Genomic DNA, 25,193 nt, shown 5'->3' on the forward strand with positions numbered 1-25,193 from the left:
GTGAAGAGCGCAACTCTACACGCGTGCTCTCCAATCTCACTCACACACACACGCGCACACACACGCGCCCATGCACGTACACAGTTTACTTGTTCGCTCTCGCTATCTTTGTCTCGCCAACTTTACGAGCTTTGGCTGCGGCTTTCGCGTGCCTTGCTTGCGGTTGGGGCGCTTCTCGTTTTCGTTATTGTTTTCGTGATTTCAGTTTTGAAGATCACTTTGCGCCGAACGGTTCAACAGCGTTCTGTGTGTGCGTGAAACCGAAGCGTGTACAAGAGAGAGAAAGAGAGAGAGAGAGGGAGCCTATAATTAATTTGTGTACTTAAGGCATTAATAAATACAATACGAAACAATAAAAACAAAATCAAGCTGTGCAAACCAAACAACAACAGCAACAGCAACATAAACTTCCCCTTCGATAACGATTGCGATTTGTGTGACTTCTTCAATCGCGGGTCAAGCCGATCAACGATATCAATGTCAAGTGATCGAGCAACGATCGATTGACAAGTGCGGCGGGGTCAGAAGTGCGCTGATTAAACACCGTTCAATAGAAGCACGAAACGAAACAGAGAAAAAAAGAAACGACAAAAAAAAACAAGGTGGAAACGGCGCGAAACACGTTTTGGTTGTGTGTTTTCCAGAAAGCAACGACAACGAACAACGCACAAATCAAATAACAACAAAATAACTGAAATTATTGTCGCTGAAAACAGGCCCCAAAAAAAGTGAATACGAAAAAAACAAAACAAAACAATAACAGCGTAGCGCAGCGCAGCCGGCTGTTGTGCTCAGGGCCAGGCTAGATCGTTTTAGACCAGATCGGAGTGATCGCAGTGAACTTGCCTTGCTGAAGTCGAAGCTCAAAGCTCGAACTCGAGCTCGATCTCAATCTCGGAAGCGTGTCGAGTGCTCTGGTTGCTGCTCTGGCCAAATATGAGCATAAGCCACTAGCCTACAGAGACTGAAGCGTAATCCAAGCAGCCGTGACTTGCACACACACACACACATACCTACACACACACACACTTGTAATAAATATATCGACCTCTCACTCGCACTTGAAGAAGATGGAACGCTCGCATAGCTGCAGCAATTTTGCTGCGCAAACGATTGCGCAACTGCAAGCGGAGCCGCCACTTGCCACCAGCAGCGACAACTTGCCACAGAGCTGCCACAACAGCCACTTTCCGCCCAACAAGCCGCTGCGCAAGCGTCGCAAGCTGCAGCGCCAACAATCGGTGCATGTGGACGATGCGACGATGGACTGTGAATGCGCCTATGCCGCCGATCTCGAGGAGAATGTGGATGCGGATGCCGATGATGATAATGTGCCGCATCTGCTGCCCAGCAAACATGCCACACAGCTGCTGCAGCGTCACATCTCGTGCAGCAGCCAAAGCAGTAGTCGCTGTCTGCGGCACGAGGATTCCTTCGATTCGTGCAGCACGGCACCCGACATGAGTCCCCAAGCGGTGCGGCAACATCGCTTTAGCAGTCTCCTGCTGCGCGACAGTTCCGTCTCCATGCAATCCGATTCGAGTCGCTACTCGAGTGTCGACAGTCTGCTGGAGTCACGCAAACCGGATCCCGAGGCCATACTCATCAATCTGGGCTTCGGCCCCGTCGGCACCGAGGACATGTTGTCGCGCATTCCCAAGCGTTTCCTCAAACCCTCCAAGGTGCCGGGCATCGACACGGAGGCGTTCGTCAAGCGTCTCCAGTTGGCCAGCTCGTTGGCCGATTCGAGTGCGCTTGGCTATCGGGGACTCACGTCCAGTTCGGATCAGCCACCGTCGTCGATTGTGGCGAAGATTATGCAACGCTTCGAGGTTAACAATCAGCGCAAAAAGTCCATGGGCAACATTGGCCACACGATACGTTGATCGCATGTCAGCGGGGAATTCCCACATTCCTCTTGTATCTTGTATTTTTAGTTGTTAAAATCCCTCATGTCAATTGTAATCCCATTTTATTTTTTTGTTATTAAGTTTTATTCGTAAGTCAGCCAAGCCAAGCCAGCCAAAGGGGGATTTTCCCCCCGTTTTGTGATGTTCATCTTGTCCATTAGCTGTTAGTTTTGTGCCGCGTACTTAGCTCTATATTATATGTATTGTATTACTGTACTGTGTACCATTCAGAACCCACACGTTTGCCCATCTATTTACCATTGTTTAGCATTACGAAAAACATTGTTAGACCTTAAGTTTTTAAGCATTAAAAATACGCAAATTTACAAATTGAAATGATGGAAATTTTATTTATTTATTTTCGCTTAGAATGTAGGTTTCTATACGCAACAATAGTAGTTCTAGGTCAACAAATCGAGTATCTGTTTAAATATTTGCCACGCTCTAAGCAACCGTTAACAGCTGTGTTAGCATAGCAGACACTGTTAAGCTAACAGAGAGCTTAAACGAACGTCCTGCAAGCGTCTGTTAACAGTGCTTGTTTTACTCTCTTAACTTAGCAGAGATGTTAACATATGTAAGCTGTTAAGCCAACAGAGCAATTGTCCTATCTGTTAAGAGTGCTTGTTTGACACTTTTAACTTAGCAGAGCTGTTGACGCACACTGTTAAGCTAACAGAGCAATTGTCCTATCTGTTAACAGTGCTGGCTTGACACTTTTAAGTTAACAGCGATCGTTCTATCACTTAACAGCGCTGTTGCTTTATCTTTAAACTTAACAGAGCTGTCAGCTGCATATTTATGAAGCTTCAACAAATGGCGTATTTTTTATTGATTAGAATTATGTATGCTGTGCTGTTAAATTTAGCAACCTTCGTCATAAGCCAGACAAACAAAACGTCAACACCAAGCAAAAAATAATAATAACAAAAAAAAGTACAAAGTATAAGAAGCAGAAGGAAAATAACAAACAAATTCATTTGCAAACTTGAAGATATCTACACAAATACATTTTCAAGGGCCGTGACTGTAGTTGGGCATATCTAGAAAAAATACTTAATATATTATAAATATTTGTTATTGTCGTTGTTGTTGTTGCTGTTGTCGACTCTTGTTGCTATTGTTGTTGTCGCTACTTTGTTATCGAAAGGCAATTTTCGTTCTGAGAATTATTATTATTAGCTCGATGACTTGACGAAAAAATGTAAACGAGGCTCTGAAAGAGGTGAGCTGAGCAAGTAGAGTGCTGCTGCTTGGAGAGCGATTTTGTGAGTACTACAAGTATTTATTTGTTGTACTTGAGTTTATTGATTTTAATTGGCATTAATTGTGCTGGGCCCAAACGTGTGCCGAGAGCAGAGAAGTCGAAGCAAGTTCCTGGTCCACAATCCACAATCATCATCACGATCATGGCGTATGCAATTGAAATGAGACTCCCAGTTGAACCGTGTGACTCTTTGTCTATTTCGAATTGTCTATTTGCCGTTTGCCGTTTGCCATTTGCAAAAGCAAACAAAGCGTCGCAGTTTGCTGATAGTCTGATAAGAATTGTATTTACGCATATTTGTGTTTGCGACACCTTCAAAGGTGGCGCAGGGCAGGCAAAAGAAGAAGCTGAAGAAGAAGAAGAAGAGCCCCCACCCAGGAAATCCATTAACAAAAAACCCAAAAGCAAAATAAATAAAATAAAACGATACTGTTGCGGCACATGACTCGACCCAGGCACTAACTGTAGCTGTAGCTGTTGCTGTTGCTGTATCTATTTGCCAAATTAATTCACAAGCCAAAAGCAGAATCCGATAAAAGAAACTATAGGTAAAAGAAAATTTACATACCGATTTATTTACATATCAATCTGTATCTGTATCTTTGTTGAGGCTGCAACTGTATCTCGCAGATACAAGTACTCAAGTACAATTACTATGTGTCGCTCAGGTAACTGATTGACAGAGCGCTTTCTTCGGCGACTTGTGGCAAGTTGCTAAGCTGGCAAGTTCAAGGCATAGACAGGCAAACATATACACACATGTATGTTTGTGTGTTTGGTTGACAAAAATAAAAGCTGCTCGTCGAACGCCCACGCCGGAAGCGAAAAAAGCAAAACAGCAATATCAACAAAGGCAAAAACTGCGAAAGCGTAGCGAGACAGCAAATATAACAGCAGCAGCATATGCAAAATTAAAATGTATGTCACTGCTAGCGGAGAAGAATGCATTTCATTTATTTGCGTTCAAAATAATTTAATTAGCTCACAATTCGTGGGCGTTTGATTAATGGGCCTAACGGCATTTGCTCTTTTTTTATTTATTTTATTCTCAATATATTTAGCTTTTTGGCAACATTGGCATTCAAATTACCACACGAACATAATTTATGGCCAGTGTTTAAATTTTAGCATTTAAACATTTGTTTAAGCTTATTTGATTACTTTATTTAGATGTGACATATTTAAAGATGGCGCGCAAAATGGCAGCGCTGCCAACTGCAGTTGCAGTGCAGTGTAGCGTTGCCACCGTACATAATAAAGGACAGTGAGTTTCTCAGTTGAGCAACGCTTTTCACCTAATATTTTGAAATGCAATAAAATGGCCTATAGCCAATACGTATATTATTTGAATGCTAAACACAAAAAAGATGCTGCTCGCTTCTAATCATGTTGCAACTTGCAACACAATAATTAATATTAATGTATTAGTAAAAACAACAAAAAAACTGAAAATAAATTCGATAAATTGGAAATGGTATATTTTACGGCTGGAGTAGTATTCATTTGATATATTGGGTATTTCTTAAAGCCATTGGCGCGGTCACACTGCCTGGTGATTATTAGTCTGATTTTGTTGTCTCAGTCGTTCGCACTGTTGACGCTAGAAAAAAGCGCGTACTTAATATGTGAACATAAGCAATACGTCTTAATAATAATTAATATGTAAATTACTGTCGTATACAGCTGTTTTAATTTTAATTTACCCACTGTTCCTAACGTACTTAATCCACCAACACAACTTGTCTCTTGTCGCGCCGTCTCTGTCTGTCTCGTTCGTCTTGTGTATTGTGTGTGCTTGTTTTCTTATTCTTCTGGCGTCTTTATTGGAATACATACAAACAAAATGGGTGCTTTCTCAAGGAATTTGGACGCCGCTTTCGCCGCAACTGAGAAGACACCCCAGTACTGCTCAAGATGTCTGTGTGGCACACAACAAGCTCAGCTGGTGTTGGCCTAGAGACGCTCAACGCAACCTCAGCATCCAATCAATTGCAACAACTGCAACAGCAGCCACAACAACAGCAACAACAACAACAATCGACGACGCCAGCGTCAATCAAAGCCCTACGCCATTCTGCCGGCAATTTGAACTTGAGTACATTCGTACACCCAATTGGCAGTGAGATTAACACGTCAGCGAGCGCTCAACATTTTCAGCACGTCGTCGCCGCCGCCGTCGCAGCAGCAACAACAATAGCAACTGGTCAACAGCACCAAAATCAGCAGTTGCATTTCCATCCATACAACAATAACAATCACAACAACAATAATAATAATCACTTTGGCAGTAGTTCGGGCAGCAGCAATAACGGTAACGGCAACGGCGGTGCTTTCGCCTTCAAACGTTCCAGCTTTAGCAACTCGGCATCACAGCTGCCAACATCCAGTCAGAATCTCTCAAAGGTAAGTTCAAAAATATATTTACAAATCAATCATATTTGCACACTTTTTTTCCTCATTATTCATTCCTCCTCCCACTCACTCATTCTCTCTCGCCTTCATCTTATACGCGATATTTATTTGGTGGAAAGTTTAAGCCGCTAACGCGCTGCTGGCAATTCTCCAAAGCGAAAACAACAACAAATTGCGGCGAATTCGACGCGTTCCACGGCCAACGAATTCTCGCCTTAAACTTGGCCTCCATTTCAAGTGGAACCAGATCCCACTCGCTTTGCGTGTATTAGGAGAGTGTCTCTCGCTCTATGCTTATGTTTGTGTGTGCGTGTGTAATATTTAAAAAAAATATTATTTTTACCTGCGACTTATTTTTGTTGCTTTTTCACATTGTACAATCGATCTTGCCGCTGACGTCATGTGAGGCTCTCTCTATTGCTGTTCTTTTTTGGATAACTCAGAACTCAAAATGTTTTCGCCCCATCCTTAAATTCAAATAAATTTGCCTCGTGCTGCGTTTATTGTTGTGCACACCCTTGGTAGGGTTTTTATCACATGTTGGCATGCGATAAACAAAAATTTGGCGACTTTAATGATGCCCCCCTCCTTGTTTGCTTAATCTGTTTGTATTCCAATATCAATTTTGCTTTCAATTCCAACGGCAACGAAGCGAATTCGGGTTGTGATAACGTTGTAAAGAACTTAACGCAACATAAATACACACAACGCGTAAACTTCGATTAAACATAAATTAAAAGCAAATTCCGCTAAACCGACATAAGCTTTTTGGGAGAATAAGTAGGTTAAATTTGATAAAGACATTAAGGTCGTTACTTGCTATTCACAATTGCAAACTTCAATCAACTTTAAGAAAAAGCACTTGTTTGACAGAATTGTAATTTAAAAATACGATAATGATTTCATAGTGTAGATGCAGCCCTTTGTTAATTATTATTAGGTGAAAGCCTTGTACAAAGTTCAGTATTAATAGTTAGTTTGTTTATGCGGTTAATTTGTTTTCTCTAGATTACGAAACCTTTCGGACTTATAAAAAATAAATAAATAATAAAGTCTACAATAGAACTAGCACTTTCCGAAGTATATAATTATAATTGACAAGCTCAAATAATTCATTTAAAAACAACAAACTAAATGTTGTTATTTAGAATAGTTAGTTTTCATAATAGTTATTTCAATTTGAAGAGATATCGTTGCTTATCAATTGTAACTTGGCAAAACTTGTACACCTCTCATTGGTTGAACTATGATTTGATTATTCTTTAAATAGATTTGGTAGTTACGGTTATCAGATGTCACTTTCAGATAGTTATGAATAAAGCAGACTGGAATTACATAAGATTACTTCATTTTATAACAAGTGAAAGTAAAAAAATAATACTCTTAAATACATGTATTTCTCAAAGACTCCATGCAATTGTACTTATTAAATTTCAATTCTTATTTCTGCAATATTCCAATATTATAAATTTTAATTTATTAAAATGTTTTATATTTGCTGATTTCTTTAGTAAATATAAAACTGCAGTTATCAGTTTTCATTTATGATCTAATGAAAATACATGAACGTTTTACAAAAATGAAAACAAGCTTAATAATAAAATGTGTTTAAAATGTTCGTATCTATTATTTAGTTTAGGTTTAAAATTGTTGGAATATCCTTTAAGAGAATGGAATTGAAAGTTGAAAATGTGTAGTATAGGGGAGATTGAAAATCTGTGGTTGAAGTATTGAATTAAAGGAACGCGGTTTATTGATATTTATTTGTTTTGTGGTTGGGCATTAATCACACTCCGTCGAGTGTTAACCGCTCTCCATTATCATCATTACTGTGATATATATATTTTAGGAGAAAACCATCAATACTGGAAATGGAAATCGGATCGTTAACTGGGAATGACAGTTCTTTCCAGAAGTTATTCGTGGAACGGGGTGCGACACCTGTGTATGAGTATAAGCACATTAATTGGCCATTTGTGTTATATTCCAGTCGCTTTCTGTCGATGCTTTCCCTTCATTTTGTTAATTGATTGGTGTCAACTGAATGGTCAGCGTTGTCATCTATAAAAATCTAATTGAATGTACATTCAATCACTGCATAGTTCAGGGTTATGACCGACCAACAAATAATATGCCAACTGCCAATTGTGCCAAGTGGCGAACAAGCAGCATTTTGTATCATTTTATTTCCCCATTGATGAGCATCAGATGGGCGACAGGTAGAAAATACGCTGATTGATCGCTGCCAAGAGAGTGTGGGAGAGAGTGAGACGGTGGGAGAGAGCGAGAGCGAGAGTGGGAGCAAAGACTGTCCACACCGACGCGTCGCACTTCTGTCTCGTTTTTGCATTTTGTAATTTTGGTTGTTTTCCGCTTTCCGTTGTGTTTCTGTTTCTGTTCACATGGGCTGCCCCTCGAGCCGCCAATGTTTTTTTAGTTTCTTTTCTATTCGGTTTAATTCAAATGGCACTTTGTAATTCGATTTTCTATTGTTATATTGTAGTTGTTGTTATTGTTGTTGTTTCTGTCGTCGCAGGCTGCCGTTGTTGTCGTCGCCGTCGTCGTCGACGTCGTCGCCAAATTGATTGTCGAATTTGAATATCACGCGCGCCGCCGCCGACAGTTCAGCAACCAACGCCAACGTCGTCGCATCGACATCGACATCGCCATCGCCGTATCAGTATCAATTAGTTGTTAACTAGACGTTGTCGCGCGCTCGCACCTTCAACCAACCGCCCACCACCACCCACTACTTCTCGATTCACGCAGCAATCGACCAACCACCACAGCAACAAATCTCACCGGCGTGTTTGTGTATGTGTGTGTGTGTCTGGCAAGGAATACGGAGAGTGCACAAGACCAAAGGAGAGAGTGAGGAGCAAAAACTGTGGCTAAATAGTTGAAATTTGTCGAAATCGAGCCGCATTGCAATTCAATTTAATTAAAATTAATTCATTTGTCTTCGTCGCTTCGTTCCGTTGCCGTGAACTTGTCCCCGTGATCGTGATTAATGCCTTTTGTTTTTGTTGAGCGCACAAAAGGAAACGATAAAAGTTAAGTGCGCCTAAAACGCGTCTCCATAATCGCAGTTCTAATGATCGGTAATCGTTTATCGATTCGGAAAGCTTAGCTCACGTACGATACCAATACACGCATACATGATAGACGTGCTCATAAATATGTGCTAAATTGTGTTATTGTGCTTTATTGACACATTCATTTTACATTTTTATATGCTATAAAATGTTTATAAATAAAAAGTAAATATTTAAATACGCTAGACTAGCCACAAACACACACATTCGTACACACACACAAGCTAATGCCAAAACACGCAAAGAGCTGCAAGAAGAAAGAGAGAGAGAGAGCACTAACAAGCTGCTAAACAGTTTGTTGCCAAGAAGCCGACCGACAATTAAACCAAGCAAACGATTATTGTGTGTGCGTGTCGCAGTGTGAGTGCAATTGCCTTCCAATCAATACGCAAAGACGTCGGGCAAACAGAAAACAAGCAAACAATAATAATTAATAAGAACAAACTGGAAACTGCAAAAACAACAACAAGCAGCAAAGTGAGCGCTATCAGCAACAGCCATCTATTATAATGAAAGGCAAGAACGCAGCCAAGTGAAGCGAGCTTTTTTTGTTGTCGCGTATTGAGAGCAGCTTAGACTGTTCACTGCTCAGAGAGCGAAAGCTTGAATTGATAGTGCAAAGGAATTGCCAAAGTGTTACGCTCTCTTTTACTCTCACTTCGACTTACACTTAAAGTTTGAGCGTTTGAAATTCAAAATAAATTCTAATACACAACATGCAAATAAAGAACAGTGTGTGTGTGTTTGTGTAAGTGTTAAGGCTGATAAGCAGTATGTACGCATAAACAGAAGGGAGAGTGTAGTGAATAAGTGAGAGCAAGAAAGTGAAGTGCAACAAAGCAGCCTAATTAAATTGACAATACAAACAACAACTGCACATGCGTTCCAATTGCTTTGAGGTGCCGCTTAAACCGCCGCGACGCCAAAAGCTTTCGCAATCAACAGACAACCAAAGGGAGAAGGGCGAACTGCAAGGAGCGACAAAGAAGGAGAGAGAACAACTGTTGACACAGAATCTATCCGGCAGCAAAAGTAGCACCAACATAATGTACTCAAATCTACGCTACGCTCGCACAAATCTCAGCCACAGCAGCCTGCTGCTGAATCAACAGCAAAGCTCATTCGATGGCAGCGAGCATCCCACATCGACAACGGAGCGAACTGAGAGCAGCGAGACGCTCGACACGCCGCTATCAACAACAACCCGGGAGCTACCCAACGAGAGGGAGCGTGAACGTGAGCGAGAGAGCGAGAAGGAAGTGCTCTCTCAACAAGCGTTGCCACTGTCACTGCCATTGGCTGCCGCCAACCGCCCGCTGCTGCCCCCTGCGGCAAGCAGACGCTATGCGCTAGCAAGTGCGCTGCATGCCACAGCGAAGCTAGCGGCCAGCGTGGATGCCTATACAGCAGCGGCCACTGCCAATGCGGCGAACAACTCAGCGAATGCTGCAGCTGGGCATTGCCATGGCGATTACAGTCTCTGTGATTCGTATCGCCCCTCGAGACTGAGTCAGTACCAACAACAGCAGCAGCAACTACAGCAACAGCAATTGGGATTCAGTCGTTACACCCACTCGGTGCCGAGCAGCATTGTCGGTTCGACGCGATATTTAAACTACAGCAATTTGCATTCGAATTCGCCGCACGCGAGCTCGCGTCGCTTCAACGCGCAGCAACAAGCATCGCCGCCACCTCCGTTGTCGTCGTCGTCTGCTTCAGCGTCAGCTTCAGCGACTTCGCCACCGTTGTTCCCATTGCCAGGGTCAGGGACAGGGACAGGGTTAGGGCCAGCAGCAGCAGCCGCAGCAGCTGTAGCACCACCACCCCCTATAGTACAGTCATACTCCAGTGCATGCCCTCCTATTAAGTTGCGCACATATCAAGAGCATCAACTCTCTCGTTTTCAGCCACGCCGCACCGCCCGCAGCAGCATGTCGCAGTCTGGCGAGGATCTGCACTCGCCCACCTATTTGTCATGGCGCAAGTTGCAGCTCAGCCGAGCCAAGCTGAAGGCGTCCAGCAAGACATCAGCGCTTCTATCTGGATTCGCCATGGTGAGTGTACTTCTTATCTTTTCCTTCTTTTTTTACTAAAGTTATCGCATTAAGTACGTAATTAGTTGGGCTGATTTGTAGCAGCATAACTGTATAAATATAAATATAATTTAATTAAAAGTTCAAATATTTTTAAATGCCCTATAAACATCAAATAGTTACATAGGTCATGCTAGACGTTTTACAACACGCAAAATAAATAGGACAGAATATATAAATATCAGAATATATTAGTATCCAAAGAATATTCGATTTATACATTTATTAATGATAATTTTTCTAAATTCTTTTTATTTTATATTTTATTTTTCCTTAGTATTCAAAGTTCACTTCACTTTAATTCGATTTATTCATTTATTATAGATAGTTTATTTTAATTATCTATATTTGATTTATTTTTCTTTGTTTGATTTATACATTTACCATAGATAATTTATTTCAAATATTTATATTTATATTTTATTTATTTTTCTTATCATACATTCACTTAAGCTTATGATACATCATTTGTACCTATCTAGAGTTTAGCCATCGAATTTTATATTATTTTTATACTATATGCATTGTTAACAATATTATAATTAACAAGATAAAGTATGGGAAGGAAAAACTAATTTCGTTATAAAGAGTTAATCTTGCTTTATGCAGTCTTATCTATATAAAAACATGTTTTTAGGATAATACACGCAAAACTTAACATACTATACATGCAATACTTTAGTTTTTCAAACAATGGAGTTATATTACCATTGTTAAAAGTTCAAAAGCTAGCATTAATATAGAGTTGAATATAACAAACAGATTATTTATTTTAGTCGAGGAAAAAAGTTTGTCTGACGTGATTTCAAGTTTATAACAAACATGTACATATGTATGTTACTTGTTTAACATTTGAAACATCTAATTTGCTTTAATCAATCATCTATATTATGCATGTACGAACATTTATATATAGGGTATTTATTCAAAGATCGCAAACAAACAGTTTAAACATAGTTATATAGTTTATTTTATTTAGCATCTATACTTTCAATAGCAGAGCATACATTCCATACAATTCAGTCATACATTATGCAAAAATTAATAGGTTGTGTAAACAGGGTATTTGTCATTCGATCAGTCTGTGTCGGCGCTTAATTGTTGGCATACCACTGTGAAATATATAGCGGGCAAACAAACAGGCGAGGATAATCGCATAAATATGCATGAATATCTATCGAATATATTCGCACTGCTGCTGCTTCGGTTGCTGCCAAAAAGGCCGCAACAAGAATTGGCTAATAATATAATTAAAGCACACACAGATATACATACATATCTATCATCTTCTACATAATGAAAGGCGACAAGTTTGCTAGCAGAGTGCTTCCGCTCTCGGTCTCGCTCTCTCCTGCTCAGTCTTCCGTTTCGGTTTCTCTCATTCCAATTCTAATTGCCCTACTCTCGCTTTTCGTCGCAGGTGGCCATGGTGGAGGTGCAGCTGGATAAGGAGACACTTGTGCCACCCTCGATGCTGGTGGCCTTCGCCATTTGCACCACGTTGCTGGTGGCCGTTCATATGCTGGCGCTGATGATCAGCACCTGTATTCTGCCCAACATCGAGACGGTCTGCAATCTGCACAGCATCTCGTTGGTCCACGAATCGCCGCATGAGCGTCTGCATTGGTACATTGAGACGGCCTGGGCATTCTCAACGCTGCTGGGACTGATGCTCTTTCTGGTGGAGATTGCGATATTGTGCTGGGTGAAGTTCTACGATCTGAGCAAGGAAGCCGCCTGGTCGGCGGTGGTTGTCCTCATACCCGTCATGGTCGTGTTTCTTGCCTTTGCCGTGCACTTTTATCGCTCGCTGGTGACGCACAAATATGAGGTGACCGTGTCGGGTATACGGGAGCTGGAGATGCTCAAGGAGCAGATGGAGCAGGATCATCTCGAGATACACAACAATGCACGCAACAATGGATTTAACTATGGTGCTTCCGGCGATATTGTTTAGCCGCCGAAAGACGAACTCTGGCACCCGAGTAATCGAGTAATCGTTAACATAGAAAAGACATAAATAAGGCCACGGCCAAGAGACGTTAACATTAATTTTTAGACTACAAATCGGTTCAGATGTGGAATTTGTAGCAAATGCAAATTGTGATACGCATAAGGCAATATACTATACTTTATATATAAACATACAATTAAATGAAAAGAAGAGAAAATGATAAACTACTTTACATACACTTATTAAACGAATAATGTAAGACGATATACGATGTGTATTTACGTTCGATATTCGATCCGTTTGTTTTGTGTCCACGGATCGAGTCCTTATTGTATATTTATTGGTAGTCCCTATGTGTAAGCGATATCTCGCTCGTAATTTATATACTTAATTAAAGAGAATGTTTTATTTTCCTAGACATAAGCAAAGCTGTCGCAATTTCTAACTCCTTTGCTAAGTCCCCCAACTCCTAAGCAGCAGGTTGGTTGCGTGTCAGGCATTGGCCTCCATTCAGCGGGTTAACCTATTGTGGCACAGACAAGACATGTTAGCAGCTTGATTAGAAAAGCAGAGCCAGCCCCCGTCCACGCGACACCCGATTGTGACTGGCACGGTACAGATGGCAGATGACAAACAACTCAGCGAAGAGTGTGCTCGACTGCTGGATACCTGCTACCTAATTTGGGATACTATTAACATTGATTGTACTTAAATTTATAGCGAGTAATTTCATACTCACTGGGTATAAGTTCTTTTTTGAAGAGCTTGGCTAAATCTTAAAATAAACTACCAACTTAGGTGTCCCTAGCTCTTATTAACTCCGAGTTACAGTTGTGTCTGCAGACGGACAGACAGAAATCAGGATAAATGGGTACTACGCTCTAAGAGTCTGCTCGACTGCAAGATACCAGCTACCTAATTTAAGACACTATTTACATTTATTAAACTTACTTGATTGTACTTAAATTTAGGGAGTAATTTGATACTAACTGGGTATAAGCTCTTTTTCATGGAATGTATCTAAATCCTAAAATCCTACCAACTTTGAAGTCTCTAGGTCTTATGAACTCCGAGATATAGTTGTGTTTACAGTCGGATAGACAGAAAGTAGGATAAATGAGCTTTAGCTTGCCACAAACTTATTATACCCTGCTACCACATTGAAGCACTCCGTGAAGACTGCGGCGCTTTCCCATTCCTGTGCCTCAGTTGAGGACAATATGTCGCGGCGAACAAGTGGCGTGCGCTGCCAACGCTATACCGCCGATGGTGGCCACTACGAGGGCAGGTGGCAGCAGGGACAACATCATGGCTATGGCGTGAAAGACAACGGACGTGGCCTCATCTACGAGGGTCAGTGGCGTCTTGGCCAGCGTCACGGCAACGGCACGCTGCGGCGGCAGTGCGGGAATGGACATGTGGAGCGTGTCTATGTGGGTCAGTGGGTGCAGAATGTGCGCTGCGGGGAGGGGAAGCAGTACTATAAGGATGGCACCGTCTACTATGGCCAGTGGCAGGCGAATGGACGTCATGGGCATGGCATTCAGTGGCATGCGGATGGACGCATCTACATTGGCGAGTGGCAAAACGATGCCATGCACGGCAAAGGCGTGCTCTACGCAGGTGAGTCCCGAATATGAGGGAATAAATTGTTTAATTGTGAAGGTAATTCGCAGCCAATGGCAATCGATATGTGGGCGAGTTTGAGCGCGGTTGCAAGTCCGGTTTGGGTGTCTATTACCATGAGAAGAACGGCGAGCAGCTGCTGCAGCATGGCATCTGGAGTCAGGACAACTGCCAGAGCTCTTTGCTGTCCATGGCGAGTCACATTGCTTAAGAGGTTGCAACGTTTATTTAACTTTTTGTAGGAAATTCAATATAAATATAAATGCGTAATAATTAATTGTGCTAAAACATATATTAAAATTAGTTTAAAAATCAGTTCCTTTGGCGCCGTCGACTGCTCACCGTGGTGGGCAATATCACTGGCTCGACAATCTCCTCTCGCTTGGCGCGTCCTCTGGTCCGAATCGTTGTCGTCTTGGGTGTCACCTCGGGCAAGTCATGGCGTTGCTTGCTGCTGCTGCGGCTTGGCACTTCGCGTTTCTTTGAAGCGGACGCATTGCGTCCAGTCATTGTCGCGGGCTTACGGACAACAGTTGGCTCGTCGTCGCTTAGGTCAATGGTGTCGATCAGCTGACAGGCATTGAGATCTAGGCACTCCGGACTGCTGCTGCTCTCCACGCTGTTTGTGGCGTCGCTCAATGGGCTCACATCATCTGTGTATATCACAATTTTCAGCGGCTTCTTGCTGGCAGCACTTGCTTTGACCTTCTTCTCTGGCGAAATGTTAAAATCGAGTGCCCGCTGCTTTGGCCTTGGTAGCTTTGGTGTCGGATGCAACTGCAACTGTGCTGTGCGCAGCTGCAACAGCAGATTGCTGCGATAGTTGATATCGATGCGATGCCGCGACGGTTCGCTATTGACCAGCTGCAGTGCAGGCTCCGTGATGTTAATGGCACCGCGATACTTCTGCTTGTCGCGCAAATAGTTGGCCTGATAGATTTGCAGCACAAACAGCATTGGACCCAAGGCAATGCCGCGCTGTTTATCGCCCAGCAACCAATCATTGGCCATGGCATAGAAAGTGTCCAGCTGGTCATGCTCCCGATTGAGGAAGTAGAGATGTGCATGCAAGCAGCCCACGGTAAAGTAGACGCACTGCAGCTTGAGACTCTTAAGCGGCGCAGGCAACGCATGTTCCATGTAGCGTTGCAAGGTCAAACGGCTATCGATTGCAGCCTGCATATCCTGCGGAGGGAGAACAGGAATTACTTAACAAATCTATAGAGAAAACCATGAGTTACTTACAAGTCGAGGCGCAAACCCTGTGGCGGACTGTGGCAGCTGCTTGCGTATGGGTTCCACAAACTGCTCCAATTGCAACTGGCTCATCAGCTCCTCCATGGGCTTCGACTTGCCATCCAGCGGCGCATCAATCAAGTCTCTGGCTTTCTTTTGCGACGGGCGCGATTCGGACGGTTGAATGCAGAGAAAATGCTCGATGAGCCGCAGCTTGGAGAGCGCCTTCTCCAGGCATTCCATGCGCACATTGGTCCACATCCACGAGATGAGCACCTCGACGACACGCAGCACCATGCCACCTTGGAGCAGCACCTGCAGCAGACTGCTACCGAAATTGGGTAGCTCACTGAGACGATTCGCTGTGCACTCCGTGGAGTCGCGCACCAGATCGCCCAGCAGCAGCACAAGTGCACCGTGATCCACGGATGAAATGCTGGTAAAATTGCGTACACTATCCGCCAGCGTGTCAAGCTGCTGCAGTGCCGTGGGCATCTTGGCGACCAAGCTGCAGTGACGCTGTTGATAGCAGATGCGAAAACGGGCCGATTGCAGCGTCAGCTGAATAATGTCGCATTTGGCCACACGCTCCACAAACTGATCGCGCACTCGCTCAGCCTGCAACAACAGCAACTGGGCGTGACTAATGCTGCCCAGACGGGCGTAGTACAACGCCATGTGGCAGAGGCACAGCATCAATATGCTGTGCTCACGCTTGTAGTAGGTAGCGATGTGCAGCTGCGGCCAGAGCTCGTCCAGCAGCAGTTGAGCATGTGCCACCTCACTTGCCAGATCAACGAGCGGATGCTGTGCATAGTTTGAGGTAAAATGGCTGAGCGCACGCAGATAGTTGAAACGATCACCGAGAAGGCGTGTGATACGAAGAAGCAGCAGCCAAGCTGAATCCGCCTGCTGGGTGTAGCCCATGGTGGAGAGAGACATGGCGACCACAAGGATATCCTCGATCAGCGCCTCCCAATCAATGAGCGCCTCGTCACTGCTCAGCGGCTCGGCGTCAGCCTGCAAGCAAAGTCAAGAAATATAATAAGTAAACGGCATTTTGAGAAAAGCAATAAGAGTTTAGGTTTGGTGTTGTTAACATCTTTAAAACAAGTCAAATATTAATAGAACATTAATATTACAATCGTATTATCGGAGTCTGGTCATCACCCTAATGATTACGTTTTTATAATGCTGTTGTTAAATTTAACAAAGCAACTGTAAATGATCTTAAATAATTTCAGAGTTAAATAAAATTTAAATTATAAATTATTTATATTATCATTATTAATGTCATACTAAAGTTGAAGATTATAGCACTGGTTTTATTCCGCTTTTTGGGTGCGAAGGGAAGCGTGTCCAAATTCTAAAGCAAACTTGATTTGCTGCCTGTTTTGGGTGTCGATCAAGAATGTAAGCTATGAGATCTCTATTCACATTTTTAATTAGATAACGATTCCATTTAAGGTTAGCAGGCACAAAAAGTATTGCTACATTATCTTACCTCATTGAAGAAGACTGCGAAGGCATCTATGGCCGCTGTGGCCAGCTTCAGCAGCGGCATCTCGGCCATAATATTGATACTCTGCATATTGCTTTTGTTGAGCAGCTCCTCCAGCACTTTCTCCGCCGTCTCCTTGATGGATACCGTGGTCTTTTGCCGCTCAAGCATTTCCAGCAACTTGCCAACACTCACATGGCCTAGCACCAATTGTTCTAGTCGCGTCAGTCGCTGACTTTGTGCCATATTCTGGAGACGCATCCGCAATACCTCCAACTTCTCATGTGTTTTGGAATCTGTGCGCAAGTGACGTCCTAGCAGAGCCATTTGATAGTCGGTATGATGATGAAGTATCAGCGACTTCAGCATTGCTGGCGTCTTTCTGCTGCTCAGGACTGTCAGCATATCCAGTTCATAGAACTTGCGCTTCTCTGCTGCGTTCATCTCAATGGCCAAAGGACTCTGCTCATGCAGCTCATAGATGCTGATGGACAAGGGGCTGGTGCGATAATAGAGGCACAGCTGCTGAAACTGACGCGCTGGGCAGTTGATGGCCGCAATGTAGGAGCTCTGTAACTGTGACACAAGCACTGGTTGCTTAGCGCAGTTGGCGCTGCCTTTGTAAATGCGACGCAAGAGTTGCCGCATCGCACTCGCTTCGAGCAACGGAAACAGTTTCTGCAGCGGCTTAAACAAACGCTGCATCAGCTCCAATTGTGCGTCAGTTGTTATCTTGTCTGCTATGTTGGTCAGATGCCACGTTAAGTTGACCAGCTCCACGCTGTTGGGCTTCATGCACGCTGTAACCTTAAGCACATCCACGGCGTAACTGAAAATGTTTCCAATACCCTTTTGTGCTGTCTGCAAGACAAGAGTTCTTTAAGCTGGACTGGGAAGAATTAAGCACTCTTTTACTTACCTTGGACAATTTGGCCTGATCTGTGGGTTGCCAAGTGCTGTATGCGGCAATAGCACAGCAGCCCAGGCTAAAGACGCAGTGCTTCCGCATGCTCTGGCAACTAATGTCATTACTGCAGCTGGCGGCCAACGAACTCTTGCCAATAATGCTTCTCGAGCTGTTAATCAAACTTTGCATTAGTTCAAAATGTGCGGCATAAGCTTCGGCCGTATTTTGGCCATCCAATGAACGCCAGAAGTGTTCAAAGCAGTTTGTCCTGCCTTCTGGTTGATGTATTTGCCGCTGCAGCCGCACAAACAGCACAAGAAAATCAATAAACCATTGCTCTTGCGTCTGCGCAGCGCATTGGGTGCCTAAAAAGTGCTGCCAATTTTTGACTAGATCTATATACGTCTTCTTCGCATCAGCATCCGTTTCTCGTTTGAGCAGCAACTTCATGTGATAGTAGAGCAATTGCAGAGCATGCCCCTCCAGCTGCAACTCTTTGTACAACAAGCGCAGGCTATGCAGCAGCCGGACAGCAAATGGTTTCTGCAAAGCCGCCGCCTTTTGCTGCCACGCGAAGCCATCGATCTGGATAAGCGCATGCAGCGCACTCAGATACTCCGGCAGTTGTTTACTCAGTGATTCAGTGCTGCCGACATTACTAGCAATCAACTTGAAAAGCGGCTCAAACATTTTGTTGGACTCAGCCACAGGCAGTGAGCCAATAACTTTGAGAAAAGTCCCGCTTCTTTTGCCAAGAATTAGATTTAGTTCCCCAATCAGTTCGCTATAGCCCACATACTGCTGCTGCATGGTTTCAAAAAGGGTTCCCATGGCCAGCATTGCAGAGCAAAGCTGCTCCACGGCATCCTTTGTGGCTGTTGAGGGTTTCTGCATTTGTTGGCCATAGAAATAGAAGTGCTTGATGTGCATGTTGATATAGAATTTGTAGTCAGTCTTTTGCTGCAATTGCACTCGCTGTGCATTGACCAAGCTGTAGAATCTTTTGCATTCCGCATTTGTTTGCTGCAATCAATATTTGTTAGTTTTCTATCTTAAATCATTCCATATTATATCGCATTACCTGCTGACAAAGCGCATGGTGAATGTATTGCAAGCTAGTTAAATGATTTACCCAATACTCCGGTTTAGCTGCAACGGGCTCAACGTGTGGCATCAAGCACGCCACAATGTTGCAATATATGTCCGCATATTTATGGTAATTGTCTTGAAGCGCACAGCATAATTGTCTTAATATTCGTAGAGCCGCTGAAGCGACGCTTGACGTCCCGCCCTTTCTAATTAGTTTAAATTGCTGTTGAATTGCCTCTGCCGCATTCTCAGCTTCTTTTCGTGTGCCGCGCAATTGTTTTGTCACATTTTCAAGTGACATTTTGACCACAAAGTTCTTAAAATATATTTAAAATTGAATACAAATTCACTCTCACATAAACCAAATTACTTTTCAAATCGACGCGATCTGTTTGATTGTGCTGAAGTATTTTTCGCCGATAACTGGTGATAATCATCGAAAGCAACCATGTAACCAGCACTATCGGAACTGATACAATTAATGCATCGATAGCTCGGCATGCATTTTAAATGGCAGCACTATTCAGAATATATATAGTTAAAAAATTAATACAAGCAAATATTTGAAAAGTTAAAATAGAGATGGATCAGCAGTTATGCGAAAATCTGAATTTTTTAGTAATTTTATACCACAATGTATTTATGGTCACACTGGGGTTGCTCAGCTGAAAGCTGTGAGAAAAGCCGCAACGCTATCCAGCACTTAGAGCATATGTTTTCATATGGCGGGATTTTTGATATTGTTTCGTTATTACTCCATTTGGTAGAGTCCGCATTATTGTTTAAATAATAGAGCACGTAACTTAAAAACTTGATACAAATTATAGTGATTATAAGGAATTTAATATGAAACGATGAATTATAGTCCACATGATCGGCTATCAAAGCCAAAGTATAGATAATCATGTTGTAATGGGTTGCTTAATACGAAAACGTGTGAAAGGTCAAATGAAAAGGTCAGCCATGTTAAATTGAATTGCGCAAAGCATTGAAAGGGTTCGCTTAATTTATGAGTGCTGAATGCTGCTGCAACGAAAGCGTGTAATGAATGTGGCCAAATACGACTACAATGATTTATGCAGCATACTACAGCGATTCTTGCAAAGCTAAAACCGGAACAGGTTGGTATGCAACATGCAGTTATGCGCATTATTGGCCCACGCTTATCCACACTTTTTGGGCCAACTGAGCGTGTGTGCGTGTGTGAGTGCTTGTGGCTTACTCTTAGATGGAGACATATTGCTGTAATAAATACTTCTGTATGCTTACACATTCACATGCTTAAGGGAAGACGACACGTTGAAACTGTGGAAACTCTCCAAAGTCGGAAGTCACGTTTAAACGTTTTCGCTAAAAGTTTCACACACACAATTCCCATCTTGATGATTGATGAGACAGCTCACCGCACACATTTATGTTTGTGTAGAATTGTCTGTGCGGCAAGCGGCATGCGGCATGTGGCACTATGTATCAGACAATTGTGTTTAATTTGGGCATCACTTTGGCTTAATTGAGATTGAGATGAACTAAACACACATGTGAAAGTGTCATTTGTGGGTCATTCAGTGTATTAAGATTATTCTAGAGTATTATTTTCTATTTGGCTTATAATTTATGGCCCGTCATGCTGGCTTGGCCAAGTTTACTCTCATTTTCAGATTGGGTTTCCAGGTCTACAGTTGATTTACTTGACCAAATATTTGTGCAAGATTTATGGGGTTTTGTTTTTGGCTCGCAATACTTGAAGGCTGAAAATGTGCCATTTCATTTGAAAATACTAGAAATAGAAACCACAAATCGCAATACGTAATCAACTGTCATTCAGCTGTCAATATTTGTTAAAAATCAAATACTTGTTTACACAGCGAGTGCGCGAAAAATACTTGTGTGATGAATACATTTTGGGGAATTTGCAAAAGTTTCGCCCATTTGCTGCCAAAATCAACAAAACTCCCAAATGCATTTCAGTTGACTCTTCCTATCATTGTCTGTGTCTATTTCGAATTACGTTTTAATTGTGTGCAAACAGACAAACCAAATAGACACACAGACAGACGGACGGACAGACAGACGGACAGACAGACAGATAGGCTAGATGACAGTTGGACTTGGCAGTTCATTAAAATGATTTGAGTGTGAAAATTTATGCGATTACTCACTGCGTTGTAATTAAATTAGTCGCTTGGCTTAATTTAAAATTCACTAATTTGCCCACATCCCAGAGATAAACAATGTGCTCTTCCCAATCTGTGGCTCCCCACTCTATAATATACTACTCCATATATTCTCTCTCTTTTTTTTTGCGCTGTGTGACAGCCAACAAGGATTTATTGGCTTAGCCTGGCGCTTCACAATTGCCTAACAACAACAACAAGAACAACAACAGCGAGGAACTGCTCTTAATTAATTTCCCAGCAGTAAGTGAAAAGTTGTCAGCCGAAGACAAGACAAAGATACAAGCGCAAAGTAAATGTTGAAAAGCTCTCTTGGGCGTGTGTAAAGTGGAGGATTACGTAGCGGGGAAAATTGCACAAGGATGTCTCAAATATTCCTACGAGTTACACGTGCTCATCTCATCTCAGCTTCGGTTGTGTTGTGAATTCAACTTAATTGGATATAATGTGTATAGGTTGCCTCTTGAAATGTATCTTATTAAGCTTACTTTTCTATGGAATGGTCTTCAATTTGAGAGTATTTATTTTTAGGCAATTAAATTACGTATATAAATAATAATAATTTTTACAGATAATTTTGCAAAAGTTGTCCTTGTGCTAACTAGATTTTATTTGATATTTATAAATAAATAAAATATATACATTTTGTATAAAAATATTATTAAATTGTATTCGATTTGAAAACATGGATTTGAATATGTATTTTGAAAACTATAAAGTAAAGATTTTCTGTTTAGTTGTGGATAAAAATCTTCAAAAAGTTGGAGATAAATATTATTCATTTAATTTGTTCACTTTGAAGTGTGAAACTTATCCCCAAATTCACGCAGAAATCATAGATTTTGTGTGGTATATATAAATAAATAAAATTATAAACATTTTGTAAACATAAAAATATTATTAAATTGTATTCGATTTGAAATATTTGAATATATATTTTGAAAACTAGTAAAAATTTACTCTTGTTGTTTATAAAAATCTTCAAAAAGTTGGAGATAAATATTATTAATTTAATTTGTTCACTTTGAAGAGTGAAACTTATCCCCAAACTCACATAGAAATCATATATTTTTTGTGATATTTACAAATAAATAAAATATATACATTTTGTATAAAAATATTATTAAATTGTATTCGATTTAAAAATATGGACTTCAATATATATTTTGAAAACTATTAAGAAAAGATTTATGCTTTTCTTTCAAAGAAATTCGTAAATATGTTGGAGATAGATATTATTCATTTAATTTCACTTCGAAGTGAAAAACTTATCCCCAAACTCATATATAAATCATTGATTTTTTTTAGCACACTATCTTTTCAACTTTTTCATAATCCATCAATAAGTTCAACATGTTTCCATGTATGCTTTGCTTCACAATAATCTCCGAACACTTCTCACTTCATCTCAGTTCCTTGTTTTTTGCTCGTGGTTCATCTTTCAAGTGAAAAGATTTGCTGGCACGTCGCTTTTAACGTCCTGTTAGCTGTCATCTTTCAGTGGAGCCGAGAATCCACTCTGATGTGCTGCATCCCTTCACTGGAATCAACCCCTTTCACCCTCTCCCCAACCACCCCCTGTGGCACACTCCATTGGAGCAGCTGTCGCTTGCATCTTTTGACAGATTTCAATTTGGTCGCTCCACGTTTTTCCTAGCCTTGACACAAACTTGACCATTGCTACGGATATCCGACGCCAAGTTGCTCGCAGGCTGTCAACGCTTTTGGGCGCCAGTGGCTGTGACTGTGACTGCGGCTGTGGCAGTTGCAATGCAGCATGCTGCATGCCCCATCGCTGAGATCCGTTGCAGCCACTCGACATGTGCGCAAAATTCACGCTTGAGAAGCATGTGGAAAATGCTGTCGCTTGTAAATTCTTTTTTTTTTGGCATGCGACATGCGGCATGCAGCGTGGGGCAAGGTGTGGGCAAAAAGGGGTGACAGTGTGTGTGGGGGGCAACTGCATTAATTTATGGGCTGCAGCATTGCACATGGATGCAACTGCAACAGCTGACTGCGAGGAGTTGCAAGTTGCAACCCAGCGAAGGGACTGTCAGTGGCGTTAACGAGTCCATTAGAGAGAGGCACAACACTAACCCCACTGTGGATGGCACCCTCCCTAAAAAGATGAGAAGTTTTTCTTTGCGATTAATTAAAATAGTTTCGCTTTGGAGCTGACTAAGTTCTTTTTATTGCCACATTTAACGGTTCGAATGCATTCATAAAACTTTGTCGAGTGTCGAGTGAAATTATGTTTGGCGTCTTGACTGCCATGCGTCATGTTTGCTTGGGGTCTAATAACCTTTCGTAAGCTTGAGGCCAGAACTCCACCCAGTTGTCTTGATTTCTGACTCACTCCAAAGACTCGAAGTTGCTGCTGCTGCTGCCGATTTAACTGATTAAGCCAAATGTCAATGGCCAAAACTTTAGACATGGCCATAAAGAAAGAAAAGCCTCCGCTGTCACAGTAGCGAGCAGTATAAATATCATAATTATGCTCCATCCACGTACAAAATGTATTAATTTATGCAGATCATCTACATACTCGTATATATGTATGTATACATATGTTATATGGGTAAGCATTTCCTGTTTTTGGCCACTTTCTGAGCCGCTTTCGAATTGCATTTAAAAGCAATTATCAAATCATGTCGCTGCCGCCTGACAAACTCATTTATTTAGCTCAAAACTCGAGACATGTGGCATGCAACAAACACTTATTCACTCACTCACACACACATACACACAAATACACAACTTTGTAGACCAAGTCCAAGTGCAAGTCAAGTCCTAATTTTGCTTTCGTTTCACACCAACTAGACACATATATAGCGGCGATACACTAACGAAAGGCGCATTGACTTTCTCAAGTGAATTGTAACATGAGATTATTCAAAGGATTCTTTATTCCTGTTAAGGTTTTTAATTTATTGATCTGAGTTCGTATTGGCACAAAGACAATCTATAAAATGCTATTTTTGTTTTTTCTTCACTTTATTTAGATCCTCCTACATTCATAATATTGCATGTTCATAATAAAAATAACTCATTAATCCATAAAGTAAGTTTTTTCTTTAAGTTAACAATTTTTCAGAATATTTTCATGAATAAAAATATAAACAAAATCAGAGTATGCACTAAAGTTGTTTCTATTAAATAAGGATTTTCTTAAATAGAATATGTTTTTTATTTTTAAAGTTTATTATTTTGAAAATCATGCAAAAAAACGACCAGAAAATAGATAATTTGTACAAGAAAATATTTTTATTTTCACAAAAAATATTTTCGAAATGCTATCGAAATAATAAGAGTATTTGATCACCAATAAAACAAGCCTATAATTGTTCATTTCTGTTTTTCTATGAAGCAAAGAGAGTCGGAGATCCACAAGCTGTCAAACTGTCGCCAGCGCCTGAAATTGTCATTATTCAATGTCTTGAAGGGAGCGTTGTGGAGGGGAGAAGGGGCAAGTTATAGGGGCACAGGTTGAGGTTCGGTTTGAGTTTGGGGCTTTTGGAATGGGGGCGTTTTCCAACTAATTTTAATGTGTGAAAATTCAGTTTTGTGTTGGGGAAGAATAAAACTGGAGCGAACTGATGTGCCTACCAATTGGTTTATTGTTGTCTCTGGTGAGAACCTGTCGAATGTTAAGTGCAATTCCCTCGTTTCCCCCTCGATTCATCATGCAATATCTCGTTTTTTTGTTTTCCTCATTTTAAGCTCGCCAATTCGAAAAAATCCATCGGCATAAATCATGTGGCAAGCGCCACAAACACGGCGACATATTAAATTTACAAGTTGATTTTGATTTATGCCCGTATGCATATGAATATAAGTATTTATTATTTTCGTTGTTGTCGTTGTTGCTGTTGTTGTTATTGCTGTCAAGTCGTCTCGTCGCTAACTTAATTTAACTCTCGTTGTAGTCT

At 41.6% G+C, this 25,193-nt stretch overlaps 4 protein-coding genes across 7 annotated transcripts; 3 read left to right on the forward strand and 1 right to left on the reverse strand.

Annotated features, from left to right (window-relative positions):
* Positions 1–200: 200 nt before the first annotated feature.
* On the forward strand, positions 201–2,246 carry LOC133843993 (uncharacterized). Its single transcript, XM_062277776.1, has one exon. It carries the CDS (start codon positions 1,071–1,073, stop codon positions 1,884–1,886), a length of 816 nt encoding a protein of 271 aa, XP_062133760.1. The 5' UTR covers positions 201–1,070; the 3' UTR covers positions 1,887–2,246.
* A 2,485-nt stretch (positions 2,247–4,731) lies between these two features.
* LOC133843992 (calcium release-activated calcium channel protein 1) lies at positions 4,732–12,995 on the forward strand. Of its 4 annotated transcripts, none has more exons than XM_062277773.1 (3): positions 4,745–5,580; positions 10,592–10,738; positions 12,198–12,995. In XM_062277773.1, the coding sequence occupies exons 1-3, from the start codon at positions 5,092–5,094 to the stop codon at positions 12,732–12,734; spliced, it is 1,173 nt and encodes a 390-aa protein (XP_062133757.1). In that variant the 5' UTR covers positions 4,745–5,091; the 3' UTR covers positions 12,735–12,995. The 4 variants fall into 4 exon arrangements, with proteins under 4 accessions (XP_062133758.1, XP_062133759.1, XP_062133757.1 ...); XM_062277772.1 differs by lacking the exon at positions 4,745–5,580 and adding an exon at positions 9,365–10,516; XM_062277774.1 differs by lacking the exons at positions 10,592–10,738; positions 12,198–12,995 and adding an exon at positions 8,093–9,374 and having other exon boundaries at positions 4,732–5,580.
* Positions 12,996–13,291: 296 nt separating this feature from the next.
* LOC133843994 (MORN repeat-containing protein 3) lies at positions 13,292–14,574 on the forward strand. The gene is made up of 2 exons (XM_062277777.1): positions 13,292–14,354; positions 14,408–14,574. The coding sequence occupies exons 1-2, from the start codon at positions 13,952–13,954 to the stop codon at positions 14,566–14,568; spliced, it is 564 nt and encodes a 187-aa protein (XP_062133761.1). The 5' UTR covers positions 13,292–13,951; the 3' UTR covers positions 14,569–14,574.
* Positions 14,565–19,499, reverse strand: LOC133843990 (protein three rows). Its single transcript, XM_062277769.1, has 5 exons — positions 19,083–19,499; positions 18,014–19,024; positions 17,098–17,955; positions 15,603–16,613; positions 14,565–15,542 (listed from the first exon to the last, which is right to left on the reverse strand). Exons 1-5 carry the CDS (start codon positions 19,389–19,391, stop codon positions 14,670–14,672), a joined length of 4,062 nt encoding a protein of 1,353 aa, XP_062133753.1. The 5' UTR covers positions 19,392–19,499; the 3' UTR covers positions 14,565–14,669.
* Between the last annotated feature and the right edge of the window lie 5,694 nt (positions 19,500–25,193).

This window comes from Drosophila sulfurigaster, chromosome 3 (assembly GCF_023558435.1).
Source record: "Drosophila sulfurigaster albostrigata strain 15112-1811.04 chromosome 3, ASM2355843v2, whole genome shotgun sequence".
NCBI lineage: Eukaryota > Metazoa > Arthropoda > Insecta > Diptera > Drosophilidae > Drosophila > Drosophila sulfurigaster.

Bases quoted from the DNA above. Each gene is read 5' to 3' on its own strand.
- LOC133843993 (XM_062277776.1), top strand. From the start codon at position 1,071: ATGGAACGCTCGCATAGCTGCAGCAATTTTGCTGCGCAAACGATTGCG.
- LOC133843992 (XM_062277772.1), top strand. From the start codon at position 9,563: ATGCGTTCCAATTGCTTTGAGGTGCCGCTTAAACCGCCGCGACGCCAA. The intron at 10,517-10,591 runs GTACAGTCATAC...TCTCGTTTTCAG, and splicing joins TAGCACCACCACCCCCTATA to CCACGCCGCACCGCCCGCAG. The intron at 10,739-12,197 runs GTGAGTGTACTT...TTTTCGTCGCAG, and splicing joins TTCTATCTGGATTCGCCATG to GTGGCCATGGTGGAGGTGCA.
- LOC133843994 (XM_062277777.1), top strand. From the start codon at position 13,952: ATGTCGCGGCGAACAAGTGGCGTGCGCTGCCAACGCTATACCGCCGAT. The intron at 14,355-14,407 runs GTGAGTCCCGAA...GGTAATTCGCAG, and splicing joins CAAAGGCGTGCTCTACGCAG to CCAATGGCAATCGATATGTG.
- LOC133843990 (XM_062277769.1), bottom strand. From the start codon at position 19,391: ATGTCACTTGAAAATGTGACAAAACAATTGCGCGGCACACGAAAAGAA. The intron at 16,614-17,097 runs GTAAGATAATGT...CTTTGCTTGCAG, and splicing joins TCGCAGTCTTCTTCAATGAG to GCTGACGCCGAGCCGCTGAG. The intron at 15,543-15,602 runs GTAAGTAACTCA...CTCCCTCCGCAG, and splicing joins CAGGGTTTGCGCCTCGACTT to GATATGCAGGCTGCAATCGA.